This window comes from Equus przewalskii, chromosome 7 (assembly GCF_037783145.1).
Source record: "Equus przewalskii isolate Varuska chromosome 7, EquPr2, whole genome shotgun sequence".
In the NCBI taxonomy this organism is placed as follows: domain Eukaryota; kingdom Metazoa; phylum Chordata; class Mammalia; order Perissodactyla; family Equidae; genus Equus; species Equus przewalskii.
In genome coordinates this window covers 6956845-6973842 of record NC_091837.1, presented here as the reverse complement: position 1 = coordinate 6973842, position 16998 = coordinate 6956845, and the positions used below count along the sequence as shown (strand labels likewise).

The following is a 16998-nucleotide window of genomic DNA, read 5'->3' as shown; positions in this document are numbered from 1 at the left end:
AGCACAGTCTCAGAGCTAGAAGGTGGCACCTAGGAGACCATGTAGTCCAGTGCCTCAGTTTACAGATGAGAAAACTGACCCACAGAGGAGAACGGAGGTTCCCAAAACTACCTAGCAAGCTGGAGGCTCAACTAAGGCCAGCATCCAGCCCTCCAGTTCTCTCACTCTGGTACCAGCCAGCATTTCCTACTTGGAATTTCTTTCTTTCTTTCTTTCTTTTTAAGACTGAGCTAACAACGGTTGCCAATGTTTTTTTTGTTTTTTGTTTTTTTTTTTTCTTTTTCCACTCAAATTCCCCCAGTACATAGTTGTATATTTTAGTTGTGGGTCCTTCTAGTTGTGGCATGTGGGATGCCGCCTCAACATGGCCTGATGAGTAGTGCCATGTCCACGCCCAGGATCCAAACCGCTAAAACCCTGGGCCGCCGAAGTGGAGCGCGCAAACTTAACTACTCGGCCATGGGGTTGGCCCCCTTGGGATTTCTGAGATGATCAGGGTGGCCAGATCAGGATCTTGACAGGTTCTTAATCTGCACCCAGAATTTCTGAGTATCCTTTGGTGTTGGTCTTGTCCTCCTTGTTCAATTCCTGGCAAGTTCTTTGATTTGGAGGTGGTAACAAATAATGGTCCATTTCTTCCAGCATTTGGTGGCCAGCTTGGACTGTGGTGGTACCGTGGTTTGAATACAAACCAGGTGTCGTGAGTCCCAGTCTCAGCTATACATCAATCAGCTAACTGAGATGTCTTGGTCCGCAGTTTCCTAAAGAGATTGGACCGGGTCACTTTTGTGCAGAGCATGGTATGTGTGCCAGATGGTTTCAGGTGGTATAAGGGTAAAAGATTTTCCTTCATTACGTTTATATGTATCTTTCGCTTATGGTAAGTAATGCTGGTTTTCCACTTTCAGCAGTGACATAAGCCTCCTCTTTAAATGTATTGACACTAAAAAGTTGATAGATTTAGACAAAATAAAGTGGGTGGTATTCTAACCTGGCAGAAGGAGGAATGCAGAAGATTGTAGCACGGAAGACATTGCACCAGATGATCTTTCTGGTCCTTCTTAGCTTCTTAACCTTTCACAGTTACAGGATTTTCTTTATATTCTGGCATATACCAGTCACAGCCTTCTGGCCTGAGCAGATTCACCTGCCAACGTAGAGGCTGTCCAGAGTTAGACAGCCTGTGAACGTTCAGTTCGGTTGAGCGTATATTTATCACCTGGCGTGGATACCCTGGGAGAATGTAAAGACAGTGAGACAGGCTCCCAGTTCCTATGGAGAGCCATCTGGAGGCTGTTCGGTATTTGCGCAGTTTGTGTGTTTTTGTGGTACGTTTGGTCCGTGTTCGTGGGAAGTTTCTGAGTCATTGCTCTCCAGGCAGTGGCCCACAACTATCAGCCTCTGCAGCCTCTGGGGAGTCTACTCAGGGGTGCAGTCATAATCTGAACTTCTGGAGCTGAGAGAAGGTGGGCGTATTGACATGGAGGCTGGAGGGAGTGTGCTGCAGAAACGGGCAATCAAGGGCTCTCTGCCTTTCAGGATTTTCCTGGGGAGAATCTTTACTCAAGAGTTTGCTGACAGCCAAGGATGGCGAGCAAGGGGCCCTCGGCCTCTGCGTCCCCTGAGAACTCCAGTGCAGGGGGCCCCAGCGGCAGCAGCAATGGCACTGGTGAGAGCGGAGGGCAGGACAGCACCTTCGAGTGCAACATCTGCCTGGACACAGCCAAGGACGCCGTCATCAGCCTGTGCGGCCACCTCTTCTGGTCAGTACCCCTGCCACTGCCCCAGAGGACACACTGCCAAGTTTAGAAAGTTCATGGCCCTGGACAGCTTTGGAGCAGAAGGTTTCCCACCCACTTTGGGTCCTGATACACTCAGGTCCAAGGCAGGAGACTTGGGTTCTCATCCCAGCTCTGCTGCTGATGAGCTGAGTGACCTCAGGCAAATCCTGTCCCCACCTGGGCTCCATCTCCGCATCTCTAAAGTAATAGCACGCACCATTTAGTGAGCACTTACTACACACCACCTGCGTGCTGAGCCAACAGGCAGTATAGCAGAGTGGTTATGAGCAAGGACTGTGGAGCCAGACTTCTCCGCTCTGAATCCTGACTCTGCCACTTCCCTTACACACAGTCTGCCACATTTTATAGGCTTGTTTGTGGGCATAAAATGACTTGAAATATGTAAAAGGCTTAGAAGAGCACTTAGCATATAGTAAATATTGTGTGTTAACTATGATCCTATTAATTGTTACTATATTTTATGTATATCAAAGTAAAGTGGCAGAGTCAGTGTCTGTTCCAGCCTCAGCTACAGAAGCTCCTCCTGGCTCTGAGGATCTGAGTGAAGGTTGAGATTTTATTTTTTTTCTCTTGGTAGTGAGCTGGACCTAAGGGGTGAGTTAGGGTAACTAGAGGGGTCAGAATGCCAGGAAAGGCAGAGTGTGTGCCATCCCAAGGCAGGCAATTTCTAGGGACAGGCATATGCACTGTTGGGTTTGTCTGAGACCCTGAGGCTACTGTTGACCTGGAATAGCACCTTGGATGGGCACTCTGGTCTGGGGAGTGTTAGGAAACAAGAATGGTTAAGGGAGGGTTGGGCCAAGTTATCAAACCCAGATCTGACTGAGTAGGACATTAAGTTATTAAATATTTTTGAGCAGGGAAGTGGTGTGAAGAAAGGGTCATTTAAGCAATATTTAAGGGAGTTTAAGTTGGCACCATTGAAAAAGAGAAATTTGTTGGTGAATGAATAGAATGGGGCGGAAATGTTTGTTTTGGAGGTTCTTGCCCTAATCATTAAGTTTTATGCAGAAACTGTTGTCATCAGCCCTCTCCTAGAAATTGGAGATACTCCAATTTTGTGATTCAGGTATCAGAAAACCAGGACTTGAAATGAGTGACAAAATTAAGAATTAAGTCAGGGTACCGTTGGAAAGAACACAGACTCTAACAGATGCTTCCAACTAGAGTAGTTTTTCCCTAGGCAAATCTACTAGCCTCTCTGTACCTCAGTTTCCTCATCTGTAAAATGGAGATAGTGGCACTCTCTTGTAGGTTACTGTGACCATCCAGTGACATTAACAAATGAAAAGCTGTTCAGCCACAGCCTAGCACAGAGTAGTTGCTTAATAAATGGGAGTAATCACCATCTTTGTTATAATTCTGAACTTTCCCCTGAGGGAAAGTCACTTCCACTTCTCCCCCACAGCCTCTGTGGGAAATGGCCAGTGGCCATCTGCCATGATTTGGGGTGCCCTTCACTCAGTTTGGAATGGCATTTCAAGGTTAATGTTGGAATCAGATGTCAGGTGTCTGTTATGTCCGAGGAGGTTGTGTACCTGGGTTGTGAGGCTAAACTGTGGTTCAGGAATTGAGAAAGGAATTATTCTCTGAGTCCAAATTTTACTCAACTAGAGGAGACAAGTTATGTGAGGGACAGAAACCATGTCCACATTTTCTCCTGTCCTGGCATGTAGTAGGTGTGCAGTAGACGTTTGTTAGTTGAATGAATGAATTGAGAGAGAAAGAAAAGTCAAAAAATCTGGAGTTAGAGTAACTTTTCCTTCAATTCTGTAAATGTCATTATTTGCACCCAGTGCTGGGTGATAGAAGGGACAATAAACTGGACGTCAAGAGACTTATTGTTTAGTCCTGGTGCCGCAAGCAAGTCCTTTCACGTTTCTGAGGTTGGTTTCCTCATTTGAAAAATGAGAGAGTGGGCAGCAACCTCTGTAGTGTCGCTTACTAAGCCAAAGGTAGTCCTTTCTGCCAAGCAGCTTCCCCATCCTTTCCATTACTTAAAGATGTTTTTACAGTAGACTTGAACTTTTAACCTACTTTCTGCCAGCAGAGCTATCAAGGCAGAGGACAGCCTGAGGATTTTGTTAAACTGGATCTGAGTATGAAGAGGCTGTGAACCCACTGAAATTGAGTCTAAAATAGTACACGTATGTGTGTGTGCACATGTGTGCATCTGTGCATAGGAATGCCCCCATGAATTTTTCTGCACAGGGGGTCCTTAGCTTTTATTGGATTCCTTCATATGCCATAACCCCTCAAAGGCTGACTTGTAGAGAAGTTGGGTCTGGGGTGGTCTGGAACCTGGGGTCTTCACAAGCACTGGGATCCCAGGGATGGAGACTAGGGTTTTGTCTCCATTGCCTCATTTTTCCTGTGATTTTAGCCCAGTCTTTTCTAATTTCTGACGCCAGAGATCTCCTCAGACCCTCAGTGGGGTTGTGTTGCTCCACAGTTTGATTCTATTTTCCCATTTTCTACTCCCGCTCTGACCCATTGATGTTTCTGCTAATAAAAGCATCTTTCTCCCTTTCTTTTCCTCTTTGATGATTGGTTGCCCTGGGGACATTGGCAGTTGGCCGTGTTTACATCAGGTAAGATGCATTTCATTTTACTTTGTCTTTCATCAGCTTTGGTTGCACAAGACACCACTGCTCTCAGGAGACTGCTGTCAGAAGCTGCAATCTCCCCTGCTTGTGGGCTCATTTGCTTGCTTTCCCCTCAACCCTCTTTATACATCTGCCCACTGACAGGCACTTAATGAAACAAGGGGTCGGTGTGGTACCCAGGATGGTCCTGACTCTGCTACTGATGGCTTTGTGGCCTTAGCAGGCCACTACCTCTCTGAGTCTCACTTCCTCATGTAAATTGCATTGGATTTGATAATATATTAGGTATTTATTTTTGAGATTGTCCCTCTATAAAATAGTACCTCCTGGGCCGGCCCAGTGGCGCAGCGGTTAAGTATGCACATTCCGCTTCGGCGGCCTGGGGTTCGCTGGTTTGGATCCCGGGTGAAGACCTGGCACCGCTTGTCAAGCCATGCTGTGGCAGGCGTCCCACATATAGTAGAGGAAGATGGGCATGAATGTTGGCTCGGGGCCAGTCTTCTTCAGCAAAAAGAGGAGGATTGGTGGCAGAGGTTAGCTCAGGGCTAATCGTCCTCAAAAAAATTTTTTTTTTAAAAGGTACTAAAATAGTACCTCCTGTCATATCACCAATCCCCCTTACCTTTAACGGTCTTAAAAATGTTAAGAAAGGGAAATTTTTTTCTCGAGAGAGCTTTTGTGAGAGGAAAGAAGTCTGTTTTCCCAGCTTTAGATTATTATGAAAACCACTTAGCAGATATTCACGAAGACCCAGGCGCCTGCTTGGTGTGACAGAGCAGGGCCTGGCTTTCACAACCGACTGTGAATAATCGCTGCAAGCTGACTGTCTCCACGACTGTTGGCAGTAGAGCCCGACACTAGGAGGTGGCTTAGGAATGGAGAGGGAGGACAGAAGTTCCACACCGCGAGAGCCTCAGAATCTGGATGGGAGAGAGAAGCGGGGGAAACGAGAGGGGTTCCCGCTATGTTCAGGGCTATGCATTCTGACCCCAGTGGAACTTGGTGGAACATGTCTGCTGAAAGTTTATAAAGCACACATAACATACAAGTTTTGGAGCCTTTGACAGTAAGATAAAAGAAATAGGATATAAAATCATTAAATGCTGCCTTCTCCTCGGCCCTGAAGTCCTAGATTCACATTTATGTAATAAACTTTATATCATTGGGTCTAAAGATGCAATTTATGTTTTAAGATAAATGTTGAGAAACTATTATTTAATGTCTACAAAGACACTATAGGTAACATGTTTTTATCATTTTTATTTTGTTTTTAAGAAAGTTAAACAAAATGTTTTTAAAATAACCAGTGTAAGAGCCTGGGAAACCCCAAACAGAATTTTGGTGTTTTTAATATTGAAATAATTGAATGCAAAATCAATGAAAGTACGTTAGAAACACTAAGCAAATTTAGATAATGAGCAAAAGCTATCATTTAGCACATAGTAAATCACCAGAAAGTGGTCAGTTTATGCCCAGATCCTGAGGTCTGGGATACAGAGTTGTTGAGGAAGTGCTGTCAAAATGAGAAATCACAGAAAGAAAAACCCGACTGCCGTGGTAATATAGTTGATCTGTCGGGGAAAGTGGGGATTTAGAGTTCCTCTACCTGCACTTGCGGCCTGAACTGAGCTGGGTCTGTCAGAGCTGGTGGACACAGCTCCAGGATTAAAGTGCCTTCCTGCTTTATTGCTGGGAGCCCCTAGAGAGACGAAGCCTGAAGAAGCATGTTTAATTATGATGGTACTTAAAGGCAGTTTTGATTTAACCACTAGTAAATATTTATTGAGTGCCAGGAGCAGGAATTAGTTGGGTTCCTTGAGGTGTTCTCAGCTGGTGCTGGTACTTCCAGTTTGAGGCCTCTGGTCCACGTGGGTCTGGTGGCTTGACTGACTGAGTGCTCTGTGGTAGGCTTGTGCCATTCATGTCTTTTTCTCTCCTGCTTGCAGTGGTTGGAGACCAGACCTAACAGACAAGTGTGTCCAGTTTGCAAAGCTGGCATCAGCCGAGACAAGGTCATCCCGCTCTATGGCAGGGGCAGCACCGGGCAGCAGGACCCCAGGTGAGGCCTTGAGGCATCTCTCACGCCCACTTCTCCCCTTGGACGTGAAGTCATTTCCATTCAGGACCCCCTCACCCCACCCTTTACTTAGTGCTTACAGACCCTCAATTTTGAGGCAGGCAGTTGGGATCCAGATGGGAGTCAGCCAGGAGGAGAGGGGAGCCAAGTTGCCACTTGCTAGACTGTAATACAGATATCCACTGAGCGTCTGCCAACAGGCAAGCAATGTGCCAGGCAGTGCACACATCCTCACAATTCCAAGTGTGCAAAGTGATGTGAAGGAGCAGCCTGGGAAGCAGGATATCCAGCAGGAGAGTCTGCAAGGAGCAGAGTTGTTAGAACAGTGAAGTATAAAGTACAAGGGGAGGAGGGGACAGTGGGCCTAGGAGGCTTTGTGAAGTTTGAGATACAGGAAATGGAGGTGTGGTTGGGTCCAGCATTCTACAAACACAAGTACTGAGAGCCGTTCATGGTCTGGCGTGCACATGTGCACACACATACGTGCGCGCGTACACACACACACACACGACCTCCCTGGCAGCATCTCTTACTTTCTCCCTCTCCACCGCAGCATATCCTGTACCCAGACATATTGGGCTTACCCTTTCACATTCATGGTTGTGTTAGTTTTCCCTCTGCCTCTTCTGCCCTCCCCAATCCTGCTCAGCCCCCTCCTCCTCCTCTAACGTCTGCCCATCTTTAATGAGCAGCCCTAAAGCTACCTCCTCCATGAAGTAGCCCTTCTTCCTCACATTAGTTGCTCTCACCCCTGCTTCTACCCCATTTAGTTGATACCTCTATTAAAGAAGTCCCTTTCCACACTGTGTTGTGATTGGTTGTGGCCCCCTTTAAACCATGGACACTTCAAGAGTAGAGTCGGTCATCAGTCTTAGTATTGGTAGCATCCTGCCTAGTGCCTGATAGGTAACAAGCCCTCAGTCCAATATTTGAGGGAGGAGTGATAGAAGGGGCTAGAACCCAGAGGCAAAAAGAATAGTGTAGAGTACTTGCCCAAGAGTAGTGGGAGGTAAAACTGCAGTTAATAGGGGCAGATCAGAGAGACCCTGAATCTCAGCCCGCTCTGCTGGCAGACCATCTCTGTTTCAGTTTGGATTTGGGATTTTTGACATCATACGTCACATAGGTCCAGCGAAGATATCTGGCTGGCATTCGTAACCAGTCTGGGTCAGGCTCTGAGAGGAGTAGGCTGAGTGCAATATGAGGAACATCTTGTAACAGCCTGAGTGTCTCCCTGGTTTTCTATACAGTAGGGAAAAACGATTGCAGGTAGAACAGAGTTAGTGTTTGGTTTAATTTGACGTAAGTTCATGTGCTGGAAGGAAAGGGCGCTGTGACCCTGCCCCTGTTGATGAAGAGCTCTCAGTCCACTCAGGGAGCAGCGGAAAGCATTTTGTAATAGACTTATTTTACACTGTTTCTGTTTCAGAGAGAAGACCCCTCCCCGTCCTCAAGGACAGAGGCCAGAGCCGGAGAACAGAGGGGTGAGGAGAATTCCAGGAAAAGTCTCTAGAAATAAACCCATGACTTTAGAAGTTTCTCTCTTGGCCTTTTTCTCCTTGATTGTAAAAGTAAAGGAAAATTTGTAAGAGACAGAAAGGAAAAGGGGGGCAGGGAAGCACTTAGAATCACACCATCCAGAGATAACCACTGGAAACATTTTGGTCTGTTTTCTTTTCTATTTTTCTGTAATTACCTATATACGCATGCAAATTTTATACATCTATTTATCTGTGTATTTTATAGATATACGTGCTTGTATACTTATGTGCATACATATGTATATATTTTTTTTTACAATATTTGGCTCCTGTTTTGTAACCCTCTTTTGAAACTTTATTCATTCTATGGTAAGTGCCTTATGTGTGTTGGTCATCATGCTAGGCACTGGTGATATATCAGTGCACATAGCAAAGATCCCTGCCCTACGGAGTTTACATTGTCAGAGGGAGAGAGAGATCTGGAGATTTTACATGTCAGTAATATTTTATTTAATGGCTGTTTAGTGTTCAGATGCACAGACTTAACATAATCCTTTGTTGGACATTTAGCTGCTTCATTTTCTCTTTTCTCTTTTGAAAATAATCTGATGAATTTACAGATAAATTTTGAGCAGGTTCACAATTATGAGGATAAATTCTTTTTTTTTTTTTAAAGATTTTATTTTTCCTTTTTTTTTTTTGAGGAAGATTAGCCCTGAGCAAACTGCTGCCAATCCTCCTCTTTTCGCTAAGGAAGACTGGCCCTGAGCTAACATCCATGCTCATCTTCCTCTACTTTATATGTGGGACTCCTACCACAGCATGGCGTGCCAAACAGTGCCATGTCTGCACCTGGAATCCAAACTGGCGAGCCCTGGGCTGCTGAAGCAGAATGTGCGCACTTAAGCACTGCACCACTGGGCCGGCCGATTTTTCCTTTTTCTCCCCAAAGCCTCCCAGTACATAGTTGTACATTTTTAGTGGTGGATCCTTCTAGTTGTGGCATGTGGGATGCTGCCTCAGCACGGCTTGATGAGCAGTGCCATATTTGTGCCCAGGATCTGAACCGGTGAAACCCTGGGCCATGGAAGCAGAGCGCGCGAACCCAACCACTTGGCCACGGGGCCAGCCCCAGGCTAAATTCTTAGAAGTAGAAATTACTGGCTCAAAAAATTTGCACATTTGAGGCTGGTCCCGTGGCTGAGTGGCTAAGTTCACACGCTTGCTTTGGCGGCCCAGGGTTTCACATGGCTGGACGAGCGGTGCCATGTCTGCACCCAGGATCCAAACCAGCGAAACCCTGGGCTGCCAAAGTGGAGTGCGTGAACTTCAACACTAGGCCATGGGGCCGGCCCTCTAAAAATTTTTCTTGTTAAAATATTAAAGAAATTTTAGGGGGCCGGCCCTGTGGCCAAGTGGTTAAAGTGCTATGTGCTCCACTTCAACGGCCTGAGTGCGGACCTACTCCACTCATCAGCCATGCTGTGGAGGCGTCTCGCATACAAAGTAGAGGAGGATTAGCCCAGAAATTAGCTCAGGGCTAGTCTTCCTCACAAAAAAATAGATATGTGTTAAAGAAATTTTGAAAGCAAAATATTTACCCACACTACCCGAATTCCAGAACAAATATATTTTCATTTCTCCATCTTCTCTTCGTTTGTGTGATGTATTTTTATGTAGCCATCACCATTCTGTTTGTTTCTTTAAAATTTAATTTTGGCAGTATTTTCCATAGTGCTCTGTAGTATTCTCTTTATTATTTTTAAAGGCTGCTATTTATTCCATTGAATTTTGGTGCATTATAATTTGGGTTTGCATTATAATTAGTTGCTTCCAGATTTTGCTGTTGTAAATAATGCTACAGTGACCATCTTTGCACACGTATCTATTTTCTTATTTTAATTTTGGCATTTCCTTAGGATTCCCAGGAGTGGGATTATTGAGTCAGGGATCTTGATAGAAACTGAGAGTCTCTTCTCCATATTACCCTCAATAATAATACCAGTGAACGCTTGTTGAATAATTATTATATGCAAAGAATTATATCTTAAGGGCTTTATATGCACGATCTCATTTAAGCCTCCCATCAACCCATTTAACAAAAGAAGAAACTGAGGCCCAGATAGGTGAAGTAACTTGTCCAGAGCCACACAGACAAGGCTGAAACCCAGATCTGGCTGGTATGAAGTCCCTGCTCTTGACTACCAGGCAGCGCCACTTAACCTTCCCAAGCTCTGGTTCCCAACAGAGTATTAGCTCCTAACCCAGGAATCAGAGGCCCCAGGAAGTCAGAGGCCCTGGCCTTGATGACTGCAGTCCCACACCTCTAGCATTTACAAGCACCTGCAGCTGCCAGTGATGCTTTTTGCCTTCTCTGCCCCAGGTACATAAACCCACCAAATGTGAGGACCTGTGCGATTTGTATAGGGGTTGCTAAAAGGGATGCTGTGGGGTCAGTCTTCAGGATTGCACTGGGTGAAGTGGTGTTTCCTGATGAAACAGTTGCACCTTCCTGGGTAAGGCAGCTTCGGTCCCAGGAGCCCTCAGACTCAACCATGCTGGGTCTGATTAGGAGGCATTTCTGCACTGAGGAGATGGAAACCAGTTGTTTCCTTCCCTATAGGTTTGCCCTCTTATTAAACCGGCTGTTAAGCTTTGTAGGTGGTGCCACCCAACAAGAAGTTTGGAGCTAGATGCCAGACTGCTCAGTATGGGATAGGGAGCAGCCACTTTCATGACTTGCAAAACACTCACAAATGACAGCCAATCAGCTCTTTGTGGAGAGCAGTTGGCCCAATGATTACTGCTTCTTTATTTTTTAATCATTTGTTCTAGAGATCTACCCAGGGATGTGGGAGAGGAAGAGATTTTTTGGTAAGGTGTGCAAAATAAGAGCATGGGTTTTTGGATCATATTGACCTAGTTTTAGGTCTAAACTCTACCCCTTACTAGCTGTGCAAACTTGGTCAAGTTATTTCACCTCTCCGAGCCTCACTTTGGTCATCTGTAAAATGTGGCTGATGCTGATGTAAGAATTAAATGCAATTAGAGTAGCTTGTGCTTAACACAGTGCCAGCACAGAATTAGCACTTATAGAATGGGAGTTCCTTACTCACAACATTAGGATTCCTGCTGAATCTTCTCATGTGAAAGATAATGCAGTGTAGAACATGTATAGGGGAAAAAGCTGAGGATGATATACCAAACTCCCAGCAGTGGGTATTGGTGGGGAGGGGCAGTGAAATGGAGGGTGAGTATGGAGAACTCTAACTTTCTATGTCAATTATTCTTCTAATATATGAATTTTTTTTTTGAAGATTGCCACGTGAGCTAACATCTTGCCAATCTTCTTTTTTTCTCCTTCTTCTCCCCAAAGCCCCCCAGTACATAGTTGTATATTCTAGTTGTAGGTCCCTCTGCTTGTGTTAAGTGGGCTGCCTCCTCAGCTTGGCTTGATGAGCAGTGCCATGTCCATGCCAACAATCCGAACCGGCGAAACCCTGGGCCGCTGAAGCAGAGCGCGTGGACTTAACCACTTGGCCACGGGGCCAGCCCTTGAATTTCTTATAATAAGCATGTATCTTTTTTTTTTTTTTGAGGAAAATTAGCCCTGAGCTCACTGCTGCCAATCCTCCTCTTTTTGCTGAGGAAGACTGGCCCTGAGCTAACATCCATGCCCATCTTCCTCTACTTTATGTGTGGGACGCCTACCACAGCATGGCTTGCTGAGCGGTGCCATGTCCACACCCGGGATCCGAACCAGCAAACCCCGGGCCGCCAAAGCGGAACGTGCGCACTTAACCTCTGCGCCACCGGGCTGGCCCCAGCATGTATCTTTTTGTAATCAGAAAAAAGTTAAAGTATTTTAAATTTTAAAAATTCTCTGTAACAATATTAAAATTTTAAGGGAAAATACTTATACCTATGTCTTGTCCACATACCTACATATTGTCATATACTTGTGACCATAGTATTCAGTTTTGTCTAGTAACTTGGTCACAAGAGTTTCTCTTGCTGCAGGGTCAGTGTGTAATGGTCCTCAGACAGCATGTATCAAGTTTCTGATCATGACCTCCATTGTTGGTTAATTAGATTTCCACTTATTTGCTATTACCGATAATGTGTAGCTTGTTCTAATATTCCCTTGTAATTGGGCGTAGGAGTTATTGCCAATTTTGCTGTTACAAAGTATGTAGAGAATTTTACTGGCTAGTGTGCCACTCTGGGAAAGAGCCTGGAGCTCTAAGAACCCTGACTTGCGTCAGCAATGTTTTACCTTGGGTCAGAGCCGGTCCTTTCTGGCATTCACAGCTCCTTCGCTGGGACCCCTTGAAGGCTAGAAAGGCAGAGTGGCCACCTGGTTTGAGGCCTTTGCTTTGGGGTCTAAATGGGAGGAAAAGATGTCCCCCCTTGGAAACAGGTGGCAGGAGAGGTGGATGCCACATTTAAGGTGACGTGTTTGATAGGCGTAAGAGAAACCTGCTTCTTGTTCTTATTTGCATTTCTTCCACGCAGGGATTTCAAGGATTTGGATTTGGGGATGGTGGCTTCCAGATGTCTTTTGGAATTGGGGCATTTCCCTTTGGGATTTTTGCCACAGCATTTAACATAAATGATGGGCGGCCTCCTCCAGGTAAGACCCTAATTCTTTGGTAATCCTGCTTGAAGCCTCCTTGGAATTCGGCAGTATAAAGGTTGCAGATAATTGTCACTGCTTGGATAATCAGCCTTTTCAAAATATGCTGAACTCTTTTCAGATTACTGGTAGTTATGCTAATGATATCGCGCACTTACCAAGTATTAGGCACGTTCACAGCACTTGCCATTACAATTTTGGGGGATCCTCACAACAAGCCTTTGAGACAGGTGTGCAGTTAGCTCAGTTACAAATGTTTCCCAAGACGTACCCCATGGCCATAAGATGAAAAAGTATAAATGATACCCACCTGAGGAAAAGCCTAGTCCTGTGCATACCGCCCACTTTGACCATTTGGGGGCAGCGAGGGGCAAGGCGACCCTGCAGGAATCATGGCCTCTCCATTCTCTGTCCAGCTTCCCTCAGGACACACATGGGGCTGGTCCCAAGCCCCAGCCCTTTGGGAACCCTTCTTAGGTGTGCCACTTGCTGCTGCCTTTCTCCGTCCAGCCAGCTTGAAGGTGTCAGCTGCATTCAGTGTAGAGCAGGGTGGTGAGGTTGGTGCCCTGTACTGTATCGCAATCTGACCCCTGGGCCAAGATCCTTCCCATGGAGTCTGCTGAGATGCCAAGGTCAGTTGAGCTCTGTTTGCACTTGTTGGAGCCTCATGTGTACTGGGCACAGTGTGGAGTACAGAAGGGACCAGTGTGTGGTTCCTGGCCAGGAGCTTATGCTCTAGGGATAGAAGCCTACTCCTGCATTCCCACCCTGGTGCTTGGCACATAGTGGGCAATCGGTAAGTCTCTGTTGACTGCCTGCTTGCATGAGTCCATCAGAGCACCTAACTGGGAATAGTACAGCACCCAGAGATCTTGGGAATGCTCCTCCTTACTTCATCTACTGCAAAGGTTTCTCGTGTGTTCACATGTTGTTTTCTCAGAGGAAGGAGACCCCAAAGGGCAGGGGCATGCTGTACTCTGAAGTGGGAATAGAGCCCTGTGGAGGCAGCAGGAATTTGCCTGGTAGCTTGCTTCCCTCCAGCCTGGTCCAGAGCTCACCCTGGGTTCCCCCGGTAAACAGAGTTCCACAGCCAGGCTGGACTCTGAATCATTTTATCTCCCTGCCACAATCACAGACAGTTTTCCCTTGTAATGTTTGGTACAATTTGCCCATCCTGGATCTAGATTCTCTTACTCTCCTTCCCCCAAAGTCAAGACAGAGAGCTCTACATAGTAGCTTTTCTTAAAGCAGAGAGGAGTGGAGAGCCAGCCTCTCAGTCCACTTCTGCCCCTATTGGCTGTGTGATGAGGGAGACAAATCATTTTGACTGTCTGGGCCTTAGTTCTCTCCTCTGGAAAAGAAAGGCATTCTGTGTGGGGCTCTCTGAGACCCCTCCAGGCTCAAAAGTGCCAGAATCTGGAGACTACGTGACTCGAGATGCGGTGTGCAGAGAGGCTGAGCACGCAGCTGCAGAGCTCTGCCACCACCTCCTGAGCCTTGTGATCTCCGGCAGGTCACCTCCTACCTGTGCTTCAATTTCTTCTTACACAAAGTGAGAGGAATAATACCCACCAAACAATAATGTGTGTACAAAATACTTAGCACACAGAAGATGCTTAACAAACAGTAGCTTTTCTTTTATTATTTCTTCTAAGAGTTTCCTGTTTTATTTGCACCTGCAGGCCAAACCCTCTTAGGATAAATTGGAGACCTTATCCTCATTGTTATATTATTCCATGTCTTTTCGTAATTCCAGTTTTATTTTGCCTAATATTATTTGGGGTTTGGAAAGCTTTTTAGTGTGCAGGATTCTGTTGTAAAGAGATGAACAGTGATGCTCTCCACTTCTGGCCCAAATGGGCAGTGTGCACAGCAGCAGCATTCTGACAGTCTCTCTTCTCCCTCCTGTCTCTGCAGCTGTCCCTGGAACGCCCCAGTATGTGGACGAGCAGTTCCTGTCACGCCTCTTCCTGTTTGTGGCCCTGGTGATCATGTTCTGGCTCCTGATTGCCTAATGCTGGGCTCCTGGCCTACATCCGTGGCAGGGCCTCTGGACTGGTGACACACCACCCCAGCTCTTGATGTTTGACTTCCTGGCTAATCCTGACCCCTGGAATCAATGGGGTCAGTAATACATCAAGGAGTTTTGCTTCTCCATCAGAGCTTTCGGACTCAAGACCAGCTGTCGAGGACCCTAGAATGTGGCCACTGCTGGGAACACCCTGCTATCCTCAGTCCTTGGCATTGAGTCATCTCTCATGGGTTACACCATGAAATCCTGTTCCAGCCAGCTCAGCACGTCCTGACTCTGCACAGGGAAAAGGCAGGAAGAGCAAAACTGGCAGTACAGTTTCACCTGAGTTTAATACTACAAAAACAAAGGGATGAACCAAATAGTACTTTCTTTTATCTCTTTAAATACCCCTTGATAAATGACCTCTGAAATCCCTAGGGCTCCTCGTACAGAGAGGTTCTCCTTCCAGGTCCCAGTGCTGCTCTGTCCTATTTCCTCCTCCTTCTCAGCAGAAATGCAAGAAATTGCTGTCCTATAAAGATCATAATGGCAGCAGCTGGAGCTGGAGCCACTTCAGGAATTCACCAGAGACCCAAAGATCTTTTTTTGGCTCTAGGGTGTGCTCAGTGTCTTTGGCCCCAGAGATTGGCTTGAATGACCTCCTGGTTTCCTGGATTAGATTGTCCCTGGAGACATGTGGCTTCACTCCCAGATTTCCCATCAGCTTTCCCCCCAAAACTATGTGCATCTGCCTCTTGGCTAGAGGGCACACAGCCTAGACTGCTGCCGAGCCGGGACTGACTGCTGCCTGTGAGGAAAGACCTGCAGTCAGGACTCCAGTGGCATTCCGAGCTCTGATGGAGGAGCAACCGAACAAGGGGCCCTGTCCGCAAGGCTGCAGAAGCTCCGGGTGCATCCTCTCCCAGACCTGCCCAAAGGAAACTGGGGGCTTTGTCAAGTCAGTCCAGCTGCATGTTGAAGACCACCTTCCTCAGAAGCTAAATTGTTTTCAATGAAGAGGCAGGGAAGGGGGAGACCAGCTTGTGACCCTGATTTTGGTGTGGCTTGATGGATTCTCCTGAAAACTCCTTGTGTGTGTTCTAAAACCAGGGAAGCCTGGGACTGCAGAACAGGCAACCCCTGATGATTTGTAAAAGCCAGGCACAGGACCTGGGGAGCCTCAATATGATAATGTGATATGGTCTTCCTGTGGAAGTCTTCCCCTGGAAATTTCCAGGGGCACTCATTCTTCCCAAGCCTTTGATTTGTTTTTCAACTTCACAAGCTTCTTCCTCCGAATCTGATTGAAGGAGTGCGGTGTCAGGCAGGAAGACAGGTCACTTGGTGGAATGGTTCTCACTCTGCCAGTCAGGTCTCTTCCTAGAAATCCATCTTCTTACAGGAGACGTCGAGGGTGGGGGGAGGTGGACTTCCTCTGGGGGCCTCTCTGTCACTTCTCCAGTCCACACTGCTCCTGGCTTACTCCCAGCAGTACCCAACAAGTGGTAGAAAGCCCCACTTAGTGCTCTTTTCCAGATATGGCTCTGCATAGTGTGTGAACCAAGACCTTGAGGAAGAAGATGAAGGAAGCCCTCCTCCCCTCTCCACAGCCCCACCCATTTCCCTTGTACCTGTCAATGCCAGAGTTCAGTGTTTAAACAGACAAAATATAAGTATTGGATAATAGGTGGTTCGTTTGCTGAATTCATTTGGTAGGAATAAGCCACCAGCTTTACAGTGTGCCTGCTGGATTTTAAATGTCCTTGGGGGCACCCACTTAAGAGTGCTCTTTTTATTACCTTCTGGAGATCCCCAGAGTCAGAGGGTGGCCCCTGGAGTTTCTCAGCTGAAGAGGATTGGTGGGATTCCCTCAGTGCAATGGCTCCACCTAGTGGTGGGTGAAGTAGAGGACTTCAGTCAGATGGTCCCAGAAGAAAGGTTAAAGCGTCGTGGATAGAAAGACGAATCCCTTGGACTCCTTACGAAATGGAGTGAGCCCTGGAGAGCACCACCAGCAAAGGCATCCCAGGAACCTGTTTGCAAAGCCAGGTTGGCCACGTGCCCTTTGATTTTAAACCTTATAGGCCCCCACTCATCCTCCTCCAGGAGCTGGGGCAGGAGAGCTGACTTGGGACTGCTGGCCCAGCCCCGACAGGGAGCCCCCTTCCCACTGCCCCTCTGCCAAGGCAATACTCCCTTCTTTTGTGTGTATTTTCTATGTTCTTTGCCTCCACCCCCCGCCTGCCACCTTTGTGGGTTAGGACCAGGTCCCAGCCACAGTCAGAAAATGACACCATGTACAGTGACACACCTTGACCAGTCACTGATTTTCACTGTTGTGAAAGTGATATGATTTAGAATTAAACAAATGGTTTTACATTA

General features: G+C 46.6%; 1 protein-coding gene across 2 annotated transcripts in view; it reads left to right on the top strand.

Annotated features, from left to right (window-relative positions):
* Positions 1–16998, top strand: part of RNF185 (ring finger protein 185) — a 30133-nt gene extending 13135 nt beyond the window's left edge. For both annotated transcript variants that reach the window (XM_070628488.1, XM_070628489.1), the window contains exons 2-7: positions 1540–1763; positions 4375–4393; positions 6355–6467; positions 7915–7969; positions 12482–12599; positions 14520–16998. In XM_070628488.1, coding sequence (XP_070484589.1) covers positions 1588–1763; positions 4375–4393; positions 6355–6467; positions 7915–7969; positions 12482–12599; positions 14520–14617 — 579 coding nt within the window. In that variant the 5' untranslated portion in view covers positions 1540–1587 and the 3' untranslated portion in view covers positions 14618–16998. The remainder of the gene's footprint in view (positions 1–1539; positions 1764–4374; positions 4394–6354; positions 6468–7914; positions 7970–12481; positions 12600–14519) is intronic.